A 14411-nucleotide genomic window follows, 5' to 3' on the forward strand; every position below is an offset into this window, starting at 1 on the left:
TTTGGCTTTTTGCAATTTAATCGCAAGGAAAAGTAGAAAGAGAAGAGGGGAAAAAAGAAAAGCCTTGCCTTGCTGCAAACAGCTGCTGCAAACAACAACAACATGGAAGGCTGCACTGTCCGGAAGTTGGCATATCGCAGTTACGATTATTTTAGTGTTAATGGCCAATTATTCAATTAGCGCCAACGTATTTTGGCTGTTTGCAATTTAATCGCAAGGAAAAGTAGAAAGAGAAGAGGGAAAAAAAGAAAAGCCTTGCATTAACGCATTAACGCTTGCATTGCATTAACGGTTCGGCACACGTGATAGCTCGCTGCTCTCTGATTGGTTGAAGCGTTTTTTGGACATAGCTCGGTAGGTACTTGTCCGATTAATTACAAACCTTGAAAAGGCACATCCTCGGGTCCCCAGCAATATACCTGGCAAGTTTCAAGTATATCGGACCCGTGGTTGTCGAGAAACAGCGGTCACAGACAAACACACAGACACACAGACACACAGACACACAGACACACAGACAGACACACAGAGATTGCTGGAATTATAGATAGATGAACGGCATATGCCTGAAAATTAGGAAATAGACGTGTAAATATTTCCTCTAATTGTCAAAAATAAGGTCAGAGTTCGATTACCCAACCCAGAAACATAAAATGGTGAACCTCGCGTAAATCTTGACAAAAACTCAAAAACCGACATGTTTGACTCAAAAATGACCTTTAAGATGACCTTGAGCTCGAATCATCAAAATAACATAATTGGATTCCTCGACCTCGAAAACCCCTGAAAAGTGGTATCATACATGATTCCAACCCTCTTGGTTATTTAACTGATTTTCCTCTAATCCGGGTGGCGGCCATTTAGTATTTCGCCAATATGGGGCCCCCGGGGGGGTGGGGGGCGCCCGTCAAAAATCGAAAGAGTATGGCATGGGCAACATCTGGGCCAAATTTGGTGCTTTTGGAAGAATTTGAACCAAACGGCCCCAAAATATCCCTAAGGGCCCTGACTAGAGATTCATCGGTTAATTAGGAAGCATGCCCAAATAACTCATTTAGACCAGCACTTAGCATTCACAAATACACTCAGGCGAGATCATGAGTGGGAACAAGAAGAAGCAAGGAGTCCGCTTACGGAGTTCAGCTACAATTCGAAAATGGAAAGAAGAATAATGCTAATTGGAAAGGATGAATAACATTTTTGAATGGTTCTCATACAAACACCATCCATATGGTTATGGAATTGCTATTATTGATCAGAAAATGTTTGCATCATTGTAGACTCTCTGGTGGATGCTCTGCTCTTACATCTAGTTTATTAAGCACAATGTGGAACATTGCGCACACGAAAGACACGTCAAAATGTATCTGGTTAGGTCTCCTAAACTTAAGCATATTAGTCCTCATAATCACTGCCTGAACTAGAATCCGCCAAGAGTTTATTTACCACAGGTTCTGCCACGTGCTTGGCATGGAGAATGATCTTCGTATCTGCCTCCTGAACGGACCACATCTCAGGGACGACGCTTGTACATGTTATCCCTTGTACATGTCTTGTACTGTGGCACCCTTTCCATGAGTGATATACACAACAATGTCCTGCAAGGTTCTGGCATTGAAGTTCTGCCAGGCTTGGAATAAGAAGTCAACAAGACCTTTTCTTCTCACCATTCATTAGGAAGTTATTCCATTGTAACGGCAGTTTTGTGATCAATGTTATAGATACGGCGAACCTGCGACCCAGACATAGAACGACACTCACGCTCAGCAGCTTTAATGTTCAGAGCAGGGCATCGGTAACACACGAAGTCCACACAGCTATGTTTATCAAGTTGAGCACAGCGCACGATCTGTTAGAGTATTGGAATGGCCAACTTTCAGGAAGTGCCTGGTAGCTGAGGCAAGGCTTGAACGTGCGTCAGTCCATCGATGATGAGAACTTCCAGTGAATATCTTTATCTGCGAGGCAATCATCATTGTTGCATTGCTTTTCAATGTTCTTCAGTAGTGCTGACTAGTCTGTTTCAGCGAGTGTCCATTCGTCAATGCGAGGGGTTTGACACAGGTCAAAGCGAGTGGGACATAATATAGCGTAGATCAATCTAAAGCTTCCTTGCGATCACCATCAGGTGAGCAGAGCTCGTCAGAGCCTTCCAACATGACTTCCTTCCCCTTTGATGTGGCCGTTACCCTTTTCAGATGATTTCTGAAGGTCTTCAATTTCAGTTTTTTGATGGAATCATGGAAGTCTGTTTCACGTTCCTGCTCACCAACCATGTAATCATTGTGTAGATCTGATGCAATATCCGGTGATGCCACCACCATGTACAACGGGTTCAAACGCAAGACCCTGAGATCTTAAGCCAGCCACCATAACCATTAATTCAACACAAGGCCTACCTGGCTGGGATGTGAAGGTATTTCCGATTCCGTAAACTGGGCAAGATAGCTAGTCATTTTCTCTCATTCTCGAACAATTGCTGCTCGTTCACACCCTGATATAGCACCCAACGATGTACAGCATTGCTGTACATAACTCTTATTTAAACTTTAAAAATCCAGTCTTACTACTAGTCAGGTTCATTATGTTCAGATTTATAATTTCGTTCTTTTTTTGTGGAGATTAGCAAACCTATACATTTTTGGAAAGCTTATAGCACCAGGAATCCGAAAAACCATGTTTCCATTTGCGCAAATTTTTATTTGGCGGCCATATTGGATTTTCAAAATGACCACCATCGGAAACCTATTTTTCGCGATATCTCAACATCCGAACCACCTAGAGTGCTGATTCCAACACCTATACCCACATTTTTGGGGATGAGGAATCACATGAAGCCATCTAAAATAATCTACACCTACCCTGGGATACCAGGTGGCAGCCTACAGCGGATTTTCAAGATGGCCACTTTCAGGAAACATGTTTTTTTCTGAATATGTATACCACATTGAGTGATGTTTCGCCTCAGTACAGTCATAGTCATAAATGGGATCATTTCAACATGTTCAGTTCATGTACATGGAAAGTCATTATATCAGACCTAATAGTTCATTTAAAATAAACCTCATGAAGCTCACAATTACTTACCTGTTGTCGTTTTATATATTTGCAGGTCTTGAGAGAAGATGAGTGAAGTTACGACTCAGCCCACACAGTGGCAGCACTGCATAATTTGTCAAACCGCTTCAGCAAAATATGGAACGCTTGTCCAGCAGCCCAAACCGGACTCGTTTGAACACTTGCTACAAACCCTTAATGATAGAGCAGCCTACCATGATGGAAAATATGTTAAAATTCACAGTCGCTTAAAGGATGAAACAAGTGAAAGTCTGCAATTCAATAATGCAGTTTGGCATCGTATCTGTTATTCAAATGCAACCAACAAAGAGAAGGTACAACGTGCCAAAGACCGCCATCAATATCACATTTCAGCCGGCTCCTACACAGAGAAAAAACGTGGACAAAAGCGAAAAAGCACAGAACTGGACGAACCATCAACTTCCACCACCAGTCCGTTTACACGTTCTGCAACAGCTCCATTCATTAAGGAACATTGCTTTTTCTGCCAGGAAGATAACGAGCAAAAATTGTACACATTGAGAACAGAAAACGGTGGGAAAGCATTACACGATGCTGTGGAGCTGTCTGGAAATCTCACCCTGCAAACTAGGTTAAACACATCCATCTCACCCACTGATGCACATGCAATCGATGTTCAATACCACAAGTCATGTTGGACAACAAATGTATTCCATGTGTTACGTACCAAGGATAACAAGGGAACAACAGAGAGAGGTCATCCGTTTCAAACATCATGTTTGATTGAGTTGATTAGCCTTGTCGACTGTCAAACTCAGAATAAACAATACTTATCCATGGCACATATTGAAACAACATACATCAACTTGCTTGGTGGCACAGATGCATTGGCGCACCACTTCCCTGCATATAGTAGACACTGGCTCAAGGAGAGAATTCTTCTAGAACTACCACCCGTAACGTCTGTTAGGCAAAAGGACAGGAGAAAACCTTCTGTTCTTTACTCCCCAGATGCATGCGAATCCGATATGGTTCAGTCTGCCATGATAGAAAGTGAAGTAGACGATCTGAATATTATCTATAAAGCAGCAAAGGCATTGCGCAGAATTATCAAGAACTTCCACCAACAGGAAAACTCATCCGATGCTATACAGGTCACTAGCAGCACAGATGATGTTCCAGCAGCACTCCACGCAATGATCAGATGGGTTATGGTGGGGCCAACAGAAACACTAGAAACTGAAAAACGAACCACTCACGTTAACAGAGAAGTACTCACTGTTAGTCAGATGCTATTGGGTGGATTCAAATCTGACAAGCAAGTGAACTTCATTGTGACTATAGGCCCAAAACTGATTCTGCGACCTTCCGATCAACCAAATCACAAGAAACTCCACAGTCTCTAGGATTAGCCTTGGCAGTTCACCATGACACAAGAAACAAGAAACTCCTGGAAAGTCTCTGCTCTCAAGGTTACTGTGTCTCGTACAGTCGTGTTATGCACCTCGAAACAGCCCTAGCAAATGCCATTGTGGAAAACACCCTGAAGTTCCAAGGACTTTATGTTCCTCCATTTTTGAAGAAGGGAACTTTTGTGTTTTTTGCAGCTGATAACACAGACTTTGCTGAAGACAGCGTGGATGGCAAAGGGACAACCCATGGAACAATCATTGCTGTTTATCAAAAACGTGACACTCAAGGAGAAACATTGGCGCCACAACTGAGCATAGCTGACACTACCAGTTTGTCAGTGACCCCGTACCAGGTTCCTATGCTTCATTGTGACAAGCCGGTGCCGAAAACCATAAAGAGAACAGACACATTCCACATCAGCAAGGATGGTATATCACCAGCGTATCACCTTACACATCTAGGATGGTTGGTTGCTTCTATGATCACCAGAATGCAGAAATCAAACAGCACATATATACCTGGTTGGGCAGGATACCACTCATTGCTGTCGGGTAGTCACAGTTTGACACAAGTCGGAGTCTTACCCCTTCTACCTGAAGTAGCACACGAGTGGTCGACTCTTCTGACCGTCATCTCTCAGACAACTCAGCTAAAGAACTTAGTTGTTGGTACAAGCCACCCTACAGTCATTTCCTGGGATATGGCCCTCTATGAAAAGGTGATAAGGCTGCTGGATGCAAGGCCAGACCTGAAAGGTACCGTTGTACCTCGGCTTGGCGAGCTGCATGTGGTCATGGCTGCTTTGAGAGCCCTGGGTACTTCCATTGAGAACTCAGGTATTGATGACGCGTGGATAGAGGCCGACCTCTACGGACCTTCAACAACAAGGCAGATCCTGAGATGTTCGCATTACAAACGCACTCTCCGTGCTCATATTTATTCATATATAGCACTTTATGAAATGGCGCTGGACCTGTTCTTCAAAGATTATCCACAGTTGAAAGCCGTTTGCTCAGATATGTCAGAAGAAATAGATGAGGCATGTTCAGAAAAGGACAAGTTCACCAAAGCCACAAGTGTGAAAGAAGCCAACACAAAACTGTTGAATGTCATCACTACAGCTGATGTTGTGAACATATTCAAGACTTGGGAAACAGAACAATCCAAAAAAGCCATGTTCAAGTCCTTGATGAATTACCTGCATCGAGTGGAGACAATTCTGTTCTTTGTGGAAGCTTCTCGGGACGCAGATCTCAAACTCCACCTCGAATCTGGTGAGGCACTCAGCAAGCTATTTTTCTCCATGGATCGTATCAAATACAAACGTCTTTGGCCGCGATACATAGCAGATATGTATGACCTGAGGAAGACGCATCCGGCCACATACAGGGAACTCGAGAATGGAAATATCTCAGTAACGAAATCTAGCATCCCCTTTGTATCAATCGGTGCAGACCACGCTTGTGAACAGGAAAACAGAGCAATGAAGGTTCATTCTGGACTTCCAGGCATCTCCAATAATGCCAATGCAAGGCAGAGATTCTTTATGGCCTCTCCAGAATTGTCACGGCTGACCAGAGAATTCAAAGATCAGTTCGACACCAAAACAGACAAAGTGACAGAACACCACAAACTTAGTCCGAGGGCAGTGAATCTGAACAATACAGCGGTTGAAAAGATCAAGGCTGCTATCATGAGTCATGGCAATCCATTTACCACAGAAGGAAATAGCATATACAACTTGATCACACATGCCTATGTCCCAGAGGAGCACACGTCACAAATCCTGAATATCGACAACATTGGTCAACACTTGTACGAAGAGTATGTTGACGAAAGAATCAACGGAACAGTCAGCTTATTTGCACCCGTGAAAAAAAGAAAACAACACGATGTACTTGTCTGGTGTGAAGAAGACCAAGATCATGCTCAGGGACAAGTCAGTCGACTTGAAGGAAACAAAAGACTTGTATGGAAGGCTGATGATATTGACAAAATCAAGCCGTGATGTTGACCAGAAAGACGCAATAGGCAACTACGAATTCACCCTTACACCTCGCGCCTTGTTCGCACCAAACGGTGACCTGCTTCCTTGCCTTGACAAGTCAAAGTTAATCCATCTCCTTGTGAAACATGGAGACTTAGCTCCGGGTGACTTAGCTCCGACCTCAAGTCCTCAAGCTCAAGTCCATAACTCTGCAGCTATGAAAATAGCAGTAGTCGACGCCATGGTTCTTGTACAGAAATTGTCGACAAAACCAGCTGCAACAGTAACCGTTGAAGATCTCAGTGTCAGCTTTAATACCAGATTGATGTCACTGACAAGACATTTTGTCGAAGTTATCCTCGTGTTTGATACTTACAAGGCCGATTCGTTGAAGCAAAGCACAAGACAAAAAAGACGAGGGGGGCACAATCCAGTCCAGTACCAAGTGAAGGACAATACCAAGATCCAACACATCACCATGAAGCGGTTCTTGTCACACGATCAGACAAAGTCAGATTTGGCAGAATATCTGGCTGAGAAAACGTTGGAGTACAACAGAGATGCCTCCAAGCTGATAATTATATGTGCAGCAGGAAAGGCCAAGAGTAACAAAGGCGTGCATTTTGAAGACAATAATCATGAGGAGGCAGACACTCTGATGATTCACCAAGCAGTGCTGGCAACTCGCCGCAATCCCAACGCAGAACAGCTTACCTTCTTCTCTCCTGATACGGATGTCCTGGTCTTGGTCATAGCTAACTATGATGTTCTGCTCAAAAACACTGCTGTCTCCCTTGTGTCGGGCCTTGTGCAAGTACAACCAATCTGGAACAATCTTGGCGTCGAAAAGGCCAAGGCATTGCCAGCATTCCACACATTCACAGGAGCAGACAATACTGGACGGTTTTCGCGAATAGGCAAAACAACATGGTTTGAAGCTTTCGTCAGAGCCGATAGTGACGTGATACAGGCCATGAGAATGCTCGGTGATGCTGCAGATGTGACCGCAGATCAGATGTCCAACTTGGCAAGATTTGTATGTGCAGTGTACGTACCAAAGGGAATATGTATCAACAGCATTCCGGAGTTGCGCTGGTACCTCTTCTGTAAACACATGACTGAAAGTCACAAGTTACCTCCAACGCTAGGGGCTCTAAATCAGCATGTTGATCGTGTACATCTTCAGGCAAGGGTATGGGCTCAGGCTACTATCGCACATCAAGTGTTCCTGGATCCACAGCAACATGGCTACTTCAAGGACAACGATGGGGAATTGAAACCACTAATGACAGATGTACCACCAGCACCGAAAGCAATACTTGAGATGGTCAGATGTCAGTGCAAAGGAGACTGCTCATCGAGACGGTGTTCGTGCCGTGCCAATGACTTGGCATGCACAGACTTGTGTTTGTGCAGCTCCGAATGTGAAAACGACGATGACTGTCAACCTGTTCTCTGTTCTGACGACAGTGATGAGGACATTTGAAAACCTATGAGGACAAAATGTTGATGAATGTTGACAAAGATAAAATTTCATCTATGGGAAATATTCTATGTTCAAAGAAAAGTAATTATTACATGTATAATTTTTTTTGTTTTTTTGTTTTTTTGTTTTTTTTGTATACTGAATCGAGGCTCGTGAAAGAGCTAACATTTACTTCACAAACAAATCAACCAGACAAACAAAATATATAAAAAGCGGGAGCGGAAAACAAGATTGGGAGAGAAGGTGAAGCACACAAACACAACATTTGAGAGCAGGGAGATGTGTGGAAGGGAGAGGGCTTGGGGGGAGGAGGCATGGGAAGGGGGGGGGGGGGTGGAGGGAGAAGTATAAAACACAAGGACACCAATGACTTCCAGGACAGAAGTTGGTATTTCAAAAAAGTGGAATTGGGGTGAAATTAGCGGGGGTAGAAAAGATCAAGGTTTTGGATGGGGGAAGATAAGAGATGGTGGTGACTGGTGAACAGCTGTTTTAAAGACCTGGAGGGTGGAGTGGGATTGAAGAGAGTGAGGGAGTTTGTTCCAGAGGCGGGAGAAAAGAGGAATGAAGGAGTGAAGGTGAGCAGAGAGTCTTGATTTTGGCAGTTTGACCATAAGAGGGTTGCAGGCAGATCTTGTGCGACCTGTAGGAATATTTGCGGGACAGAGCCCAGAGAGAGCTGGGGGGGCAAGGCCAGAGAGGAGTCGGTAGAAGATGGAAAGACCACCAACCTGCCTGCGGTGAGTGAGTGATTATGTATAATGTGTCTATGTGTATAATTGTTGTGTATATATGTGTATAATGTGTATGTATGTATGTATATATATGTATGTGTATATATATGTATATATATGTGTGTATGTGTATATATATGTGTATAATGTGTATAATTATGTATAATGTGTATAATGTATAATAATAAAGTAATTATGGATTGTATAGCCTCATCTCTATATACTTACCTCTTGAATACATAAATCACCTGTTTAGGATATATGAGGGATGTGGTTTCATAATTATGATCCGTGTGCCACAATGTAGCGAAACATCACTCAATGTGGTATACATATTCAGAAAAAAACATGTTTCCTGAAAGTGGCCATCTTGAAAATCCGCTGTAGGTTGCCACCTGGTATCCCAGGGTAGGTGTAGATTATTTTAGATGGCTTCATGTGATTCCTCATCCCCAAAAATGTGGGTATAGGTGTTGGAATCAGCACTCTAGGTGGTTCGGATGTTGAGATATCGCGAAAAATAGGTTTCCGATGGTGGCCATTTTGAAAATCCAATATGGCCGCCAAAGAAAAATTTGCGCAAATGGAAACATGGTTTTTCGGATTCCTGGTGCTATCAGCTTTCCAAAAATGTATAGTTTTGCTAATCTCCACAAAAAAAGAACGAAATTACATAACAAACCTGACTATACCCAATTCCACTCTTTTTGTACCTCCTTTATTTGTTTGTGAGACTTGGCCTTTCTGAGGCTGTTCCACACTTGCTGCCACTCCTTGTTCAATCTGAATTGTTCAATCCCATGAAAGGCTGTTGAATCCCATTCTTCCCTCGAGCGATTCAAGCGGGCAGTACACCATCTTCTCATGTCATTCCCCCCCCACCCCCCCCCCCCCAATTCTACCTGCAATCCTTTCTCCCCCTCCCTCCCCCAAACAACTTTACCTGCAATCTTTTCTACCTCCCTCTCCCCTTTTTCCTTGCAGATTTCCTCCCCTCATCTCTCTCACCATTTCCTTGCTTTTGTTCACTTGCAGCCCCACTGTCAGTACATTGCCTTTTATTCTGTTTGTCTCCTCACACTTCTTTGAGCCATTTTGTGTTGAAAAAAAATAATTATACTTGCTTCTTGTGAGCACAAATCACTCCAACTGTGGCTCAATTCAGATTGCAATCTGATGATTGATTGAAACTGATTGCAATCACTCAATTCAGAGAAATAATTAATACTGAGCGACAAATGTTTCCACCTGCAATCATGAGTTATTGAGCAGCTGCTATTCCTACTGAAATTGTGTGTATAAAAATGTGACAGGACAATGCGTAAAACGGTTATAATAGATTGACAGTTTTACGCCACATTCGGGCGGTGGAAAAACGATTGCCCGCACATTACTGTCATGAATCTGTTCCCATTTTGGTCCCATGGTTTGCAGCTGCTTTGTCGTTTTGACGGCTGAGTTGTCTAGTGCTTTAAAGCAGAAATCACTTTCTCTGAAATTCAACTCCAGCTCGGACCAGTTTGTCTGACTGACAGAGCAGAAGGATGGCTCAGGCACGTGTATAATGAAATCTGAACGGATTTAATCGGTCTACAAGAACATCCCCCAAAAAAGAAAATGAAACGTTTTGTTGAAAACATTATTCTTGATTAAATGCAAATCTTAAAAGTGCTTATTCTGACCTTTCTTGATTTTGCGTCATCAAAACTTTGAAACAAATGTGCCATAATTCTGAAAAAACCTTTTCCCATATTGCAAATCATTTTAATTTGGGTCTCGGTGGTTAATGGTTTGTTCAATGAAGAGGGCCGTGATGTAGTTTACCCTGTTCAACCAGCAAATTTCATCGATTTCATTCAGAAATTACATATTACATGCAGTACATATAGAAATTATCTATGCTGATTCCTAATGCATATTACACGTTAATTCTCTGCTGATTGCGGTGATAAAAGTCATGTCACAAGATGGAGTCTCTGGCACCCAAAGTGCTCCAGGAAGTTGCGTCGTTTCCTTGAACCCCACCAGCTGTATTAATCTGCTTCCAAAAAAAAAAAAAGTAGTAAAATCACAGGTGTGCGTTTTCGTGCTTCCCCGTCCATCCATGTCATAACTCTTCCATGATCCTTCAACCCTGTAAAAATATACAGGTATATTGGTGGAAAGCAAAGGCAAGTAACAATCTTTAAATGATTAAGGTAATCCAGGTGTGACTTGAACCTCTTGCTTGAGTGCTTCAGCCACTTGGCGAGCACTCTACAATAAACTTGGTAACTGAACACACCCCTGACATTCTTGAGGCCAGAGCCTTGATCTACTGTACTCTATATACTCCAGAGAGGATAATAACATGGCCCTTCCTGTTGTTCTCATGGGGAGTGGGTGCACAAGTTTTAAAAATACGAGATTTAAAGTTGAATAAAAATAAGCATAGAGTCGGCAGCAGGACACTTTTCACTTTCCTCTTCCTGCTCCTGACACTCTGTCCTTCGCACTTCTTTTTCATACAGACCGAGGAGCAGAGGGAGAAGCGAGAGCGCCTTCGAGATCGGCGGCAGTCCTTGCTCGAGGCACGACTCGCGAAGGTGCGTGAGCGACGGGGCAAACCCCCACGCCTGGAAAGCGAAGCAATGAGTGAGGTTATGGATAAAGCTAATGTTGTGGAGTTGGTGGAGACTAACCCTGAACCCAAGGTCGAGGTCATCGTTCAAGTGCGGAAAGACACACAAAAAGGGGATGTGCCTCCTGTACGTGAATGGGACCTCGGGAAAAGTAAGTTTTTATTTTTTATTTTTGAGTTTTCACTTCCGTCACTAAAGGTGGACAGAAGTTGTGTATTCACCTCTGTCTCTGAGCATGATATCTCAAAAAGTTATGGATGGATTCGGCCGAAACTTTTGGACAGATTGGGTGTGAGAAGGACGAATTGATTAGATGTTGGTGAATATCCAGAACTGGATACAAGAATATTTTTAGCGATTCTTCACCATTGAGAGATTGCGTCAAAAACGATATATAGCGCGATATCTCAAAAAGTTGGTGATGGGTTTCTAACAAAACTTGGTGGATGAGTTCAGGAGGTGATGAGAACAAGCCAATTCGATTTTGGTTAAGATCTGGTTGTAGATCCGGCCTGTCAGTGGGATACAAAACGTAAACTATTTAGCCTGGTGAAGGTATGTGCTCCACCGAGTGATGTTCTAGTTAACCTGCCAAATGTTGCAAACAAAGTGGTTACAACAAAGGAAATGGCAGGGAAAGGTGAGATGCCAAAATACTGTTTATTAATCGATTTAGGGAGAGCGGGTATTCAGAGTCAACTGTCACAGGATGTGCAGGTGCACAGCTCACTGTTGTCGCGTGCAGTACGGCACTGCAACTGCTCTGGTCGTTCTTGTAGCATTGGTGTAATTGCTGTACTGCTTAATTTGTATTCCTCACACCCTGTACTGCCCCTGTAATCTTTTCACCATCCCTCTACTATTTTTATGAACCCTGTGGGTCCATGCTGGCATATCCTTGCCTGCGTGATGGCAATGGTTCTAACAGTTCCAGGCTGGGAGAATTGGCCCAAGGCAGCAGGATGGGGATGGAGTGTGGGGGTGGTTGAGTCAGGAGGGGAGGGATTATAATCATAAAGGGGAGGGGGGGGGGAGCAGTGATGGGTTCAAACAGGCTTATGGGTCAGACCTGTTGCTTAATGCTAGATAGGTGGCCTCGTGTATAAATATGGCAACTCGTCTCCCAAGGTGGGGCTGAAGGTATGAATTTGGACCCCAACTTCTGAGATTATATTGCAATAACCTCGTCACGAGGAATAAATGATCCCTTCATTTCTTCTCTTTTTGTGAATCACTTATCGAGAAACTACTCATCCATCCAATTGCTGATATTTACAGGATTATAGACCAATGGCTGGAGTATTGTGTTGTGGTTTGTGCTTATTGACATTCTTAAATGTTATTGTTTTTCAATCTTATTTTAATCTCCTCATGAAAGTTTTGTATATCACCCCCATGTCCATCTAGGCTTCCATCAGGGCCAGTGGCAAGCAAGGTCTTCGAGCCACTGGGCCGAAGGGCTGCGTAATAAACGCCCTTCTGAGTTTGCACCTCCTGAAACGTATCTCTCTGGCACTTTGGACAGAGAAGCCTCCACCCACAAGAATAGTGAATCGCATGACTATCCTGTTGCCCCAGGTGTGCAAGACATGTTGTCTCGGTGTCGACATGACAGCCAGGTCTAATAAACAAGGTGCCTTTCCCACTTGTTCTTCTCACTGGTGTGTTGCTGTGCATTGGTCATTGGGTGTTTTGGCCCTATGGCATGGTCTATTTCCAGCTTCCGCATGACAGCTAGGTCTATACAACATACTTTACAGAAAAGGTGTTGCTCCACTTTTATTTATCGGTGGCCATCGAACTATGAAGTAGTCCATTTCCCATGTACCCTGTATGCAATTGGATCACATCAACATGCCTATTTATTTGTATGCAGCCTGTGGCTGTTTGATTGCATCATTTTCTGGCGCACGGCTCTTGCAACGCCCCCTTTTCAGCTGGCTGGTGCTCATTTTGCCGACATGGGAATGATGACAGGCTGAGTCGACCTACTTGGTGTTAATTCAACGATCAATCATGTTGCTTTGCAAATTGTTCGATCAGATGGAGGGGGCATTATAAGGCAGTTATAGTATGTATTGTCTGCTTGTACATGTGAACAGGAAGAAAACGAAAGTTCCGTTTTTAGGCTTTTTTAACTGGAGAAAGATTCTCTAAAGCAAACTGTGCTGCATGGCCGTTTTGCCATCGTAATTTTTCTCCTTTTCTGCCTTTGCTGCTATTTTGGTTTTAGTGCACGACTAAGTGGTACAGTATATGCGATCGGAATCGGTCCTGGGGTAAAGTGTCCATGCTCGTTTTTCCCGAGATCAGACGTCAGATTATTTTGAGAAGGAGAGGGGAGTTGTTGTCGTCTGCAATACTTGACTGTCTTCATGAATAAGATGCCGAATGCAGAGGCTTTCTTTTCCCATGCTCAACATTTATTTATTTTGCCTAAGCTTTAATGGCCGTTGTGTTGTCGTTTGTGGCAATGCTTTGTACCTTTGTTTCTTATCGTGGCTCGTTAGTTGCTCTATCCACTAAAATGTACAAAGTAAACTCTGTAAAGTTTTTTTTTCCACACTTTGTGTACATTCCTTTGAAGATGCGATTGCTGCTAGAATACAATTTTTTTTTTTTTTTTGTCTATCAACCTTTCTGATTTACGCCTCATGCCCCTCCCCTTATTTTTGAAATCAAAAATGTAATGGAACATCCCTCAAGAGAATCGTTGTCCCAAATTGCATTGTTGTACATTGTCTATACTGTACATATTTCCTTTAGTACATTTTTGTCGAAACAATTTTATTTAAAAAAAAAAAAATCCAAACTGTTATTGATCTTATGTAAATCCTTTTGTTTATCATATATACTGGGAAGCTGGATTGGCACGATTTCCAGCCCAACTATAAACTGTTCGTTTGCAGGTTGCATTTTGTATCCAATGAGTATGTCATCCTTCAGAGGTAGCTTTGTCAGCTGTGCCATCTGCTAGTATTCTCTGTTGAACAATGAAGAGTGCACAGTAACCTTTGAATGAAGTGCATTGGTATCCTAACCAAATTCCAGCTGTAATGTATTTGAGCATCTGCATCATTTGGAGAGCTGTACGTCGGTAATGGTAATGCGGTAACCAGCAGGAAATTAGT

General features: G+C 43.0%; 1 protein-coding gene across 1 annotated transcript in view; it reads left to right on the forward strand.

Moving 5' to 3' along the window:
- CCDC174 (coiled-coil domain containing 174) overlaps window positions 1-14096 on the forward strand; it is a 48494-nt gene extending 34398 nt beyond the window's left edge. The window contains exons 9-10 of the mRNA XM_078776378.1: window positions 11170-11431; window positions 12688-14096. Coding sequence (XP_078632504.1) covers window positions 11170-11431; window positions 12688-12905 — 480 coding nt within the window. The 3' untranslated portion in view covers window positions 12906-14096. The remainder of the gene's footprint in view (window positions 1-11169; window positions 11432-12687) is intronic.
- Window positions 14097-14411: the final 315 nt, after the last annotated feature.

Source organism: Myxine glutinosa, chromosome 4 (genome assembly GCF_964187855.1).
Source record: "Myxine glutinosa chromosome 4, kmMyxGlut1.1, whole genome shotgun sequence".
NCBI classification, from domain to species: Eukaryota; Metazoa; Chordata; class Myxini; order Myxiniformes; family Myxinidae; genus Myxine; species Myxine glutinosa.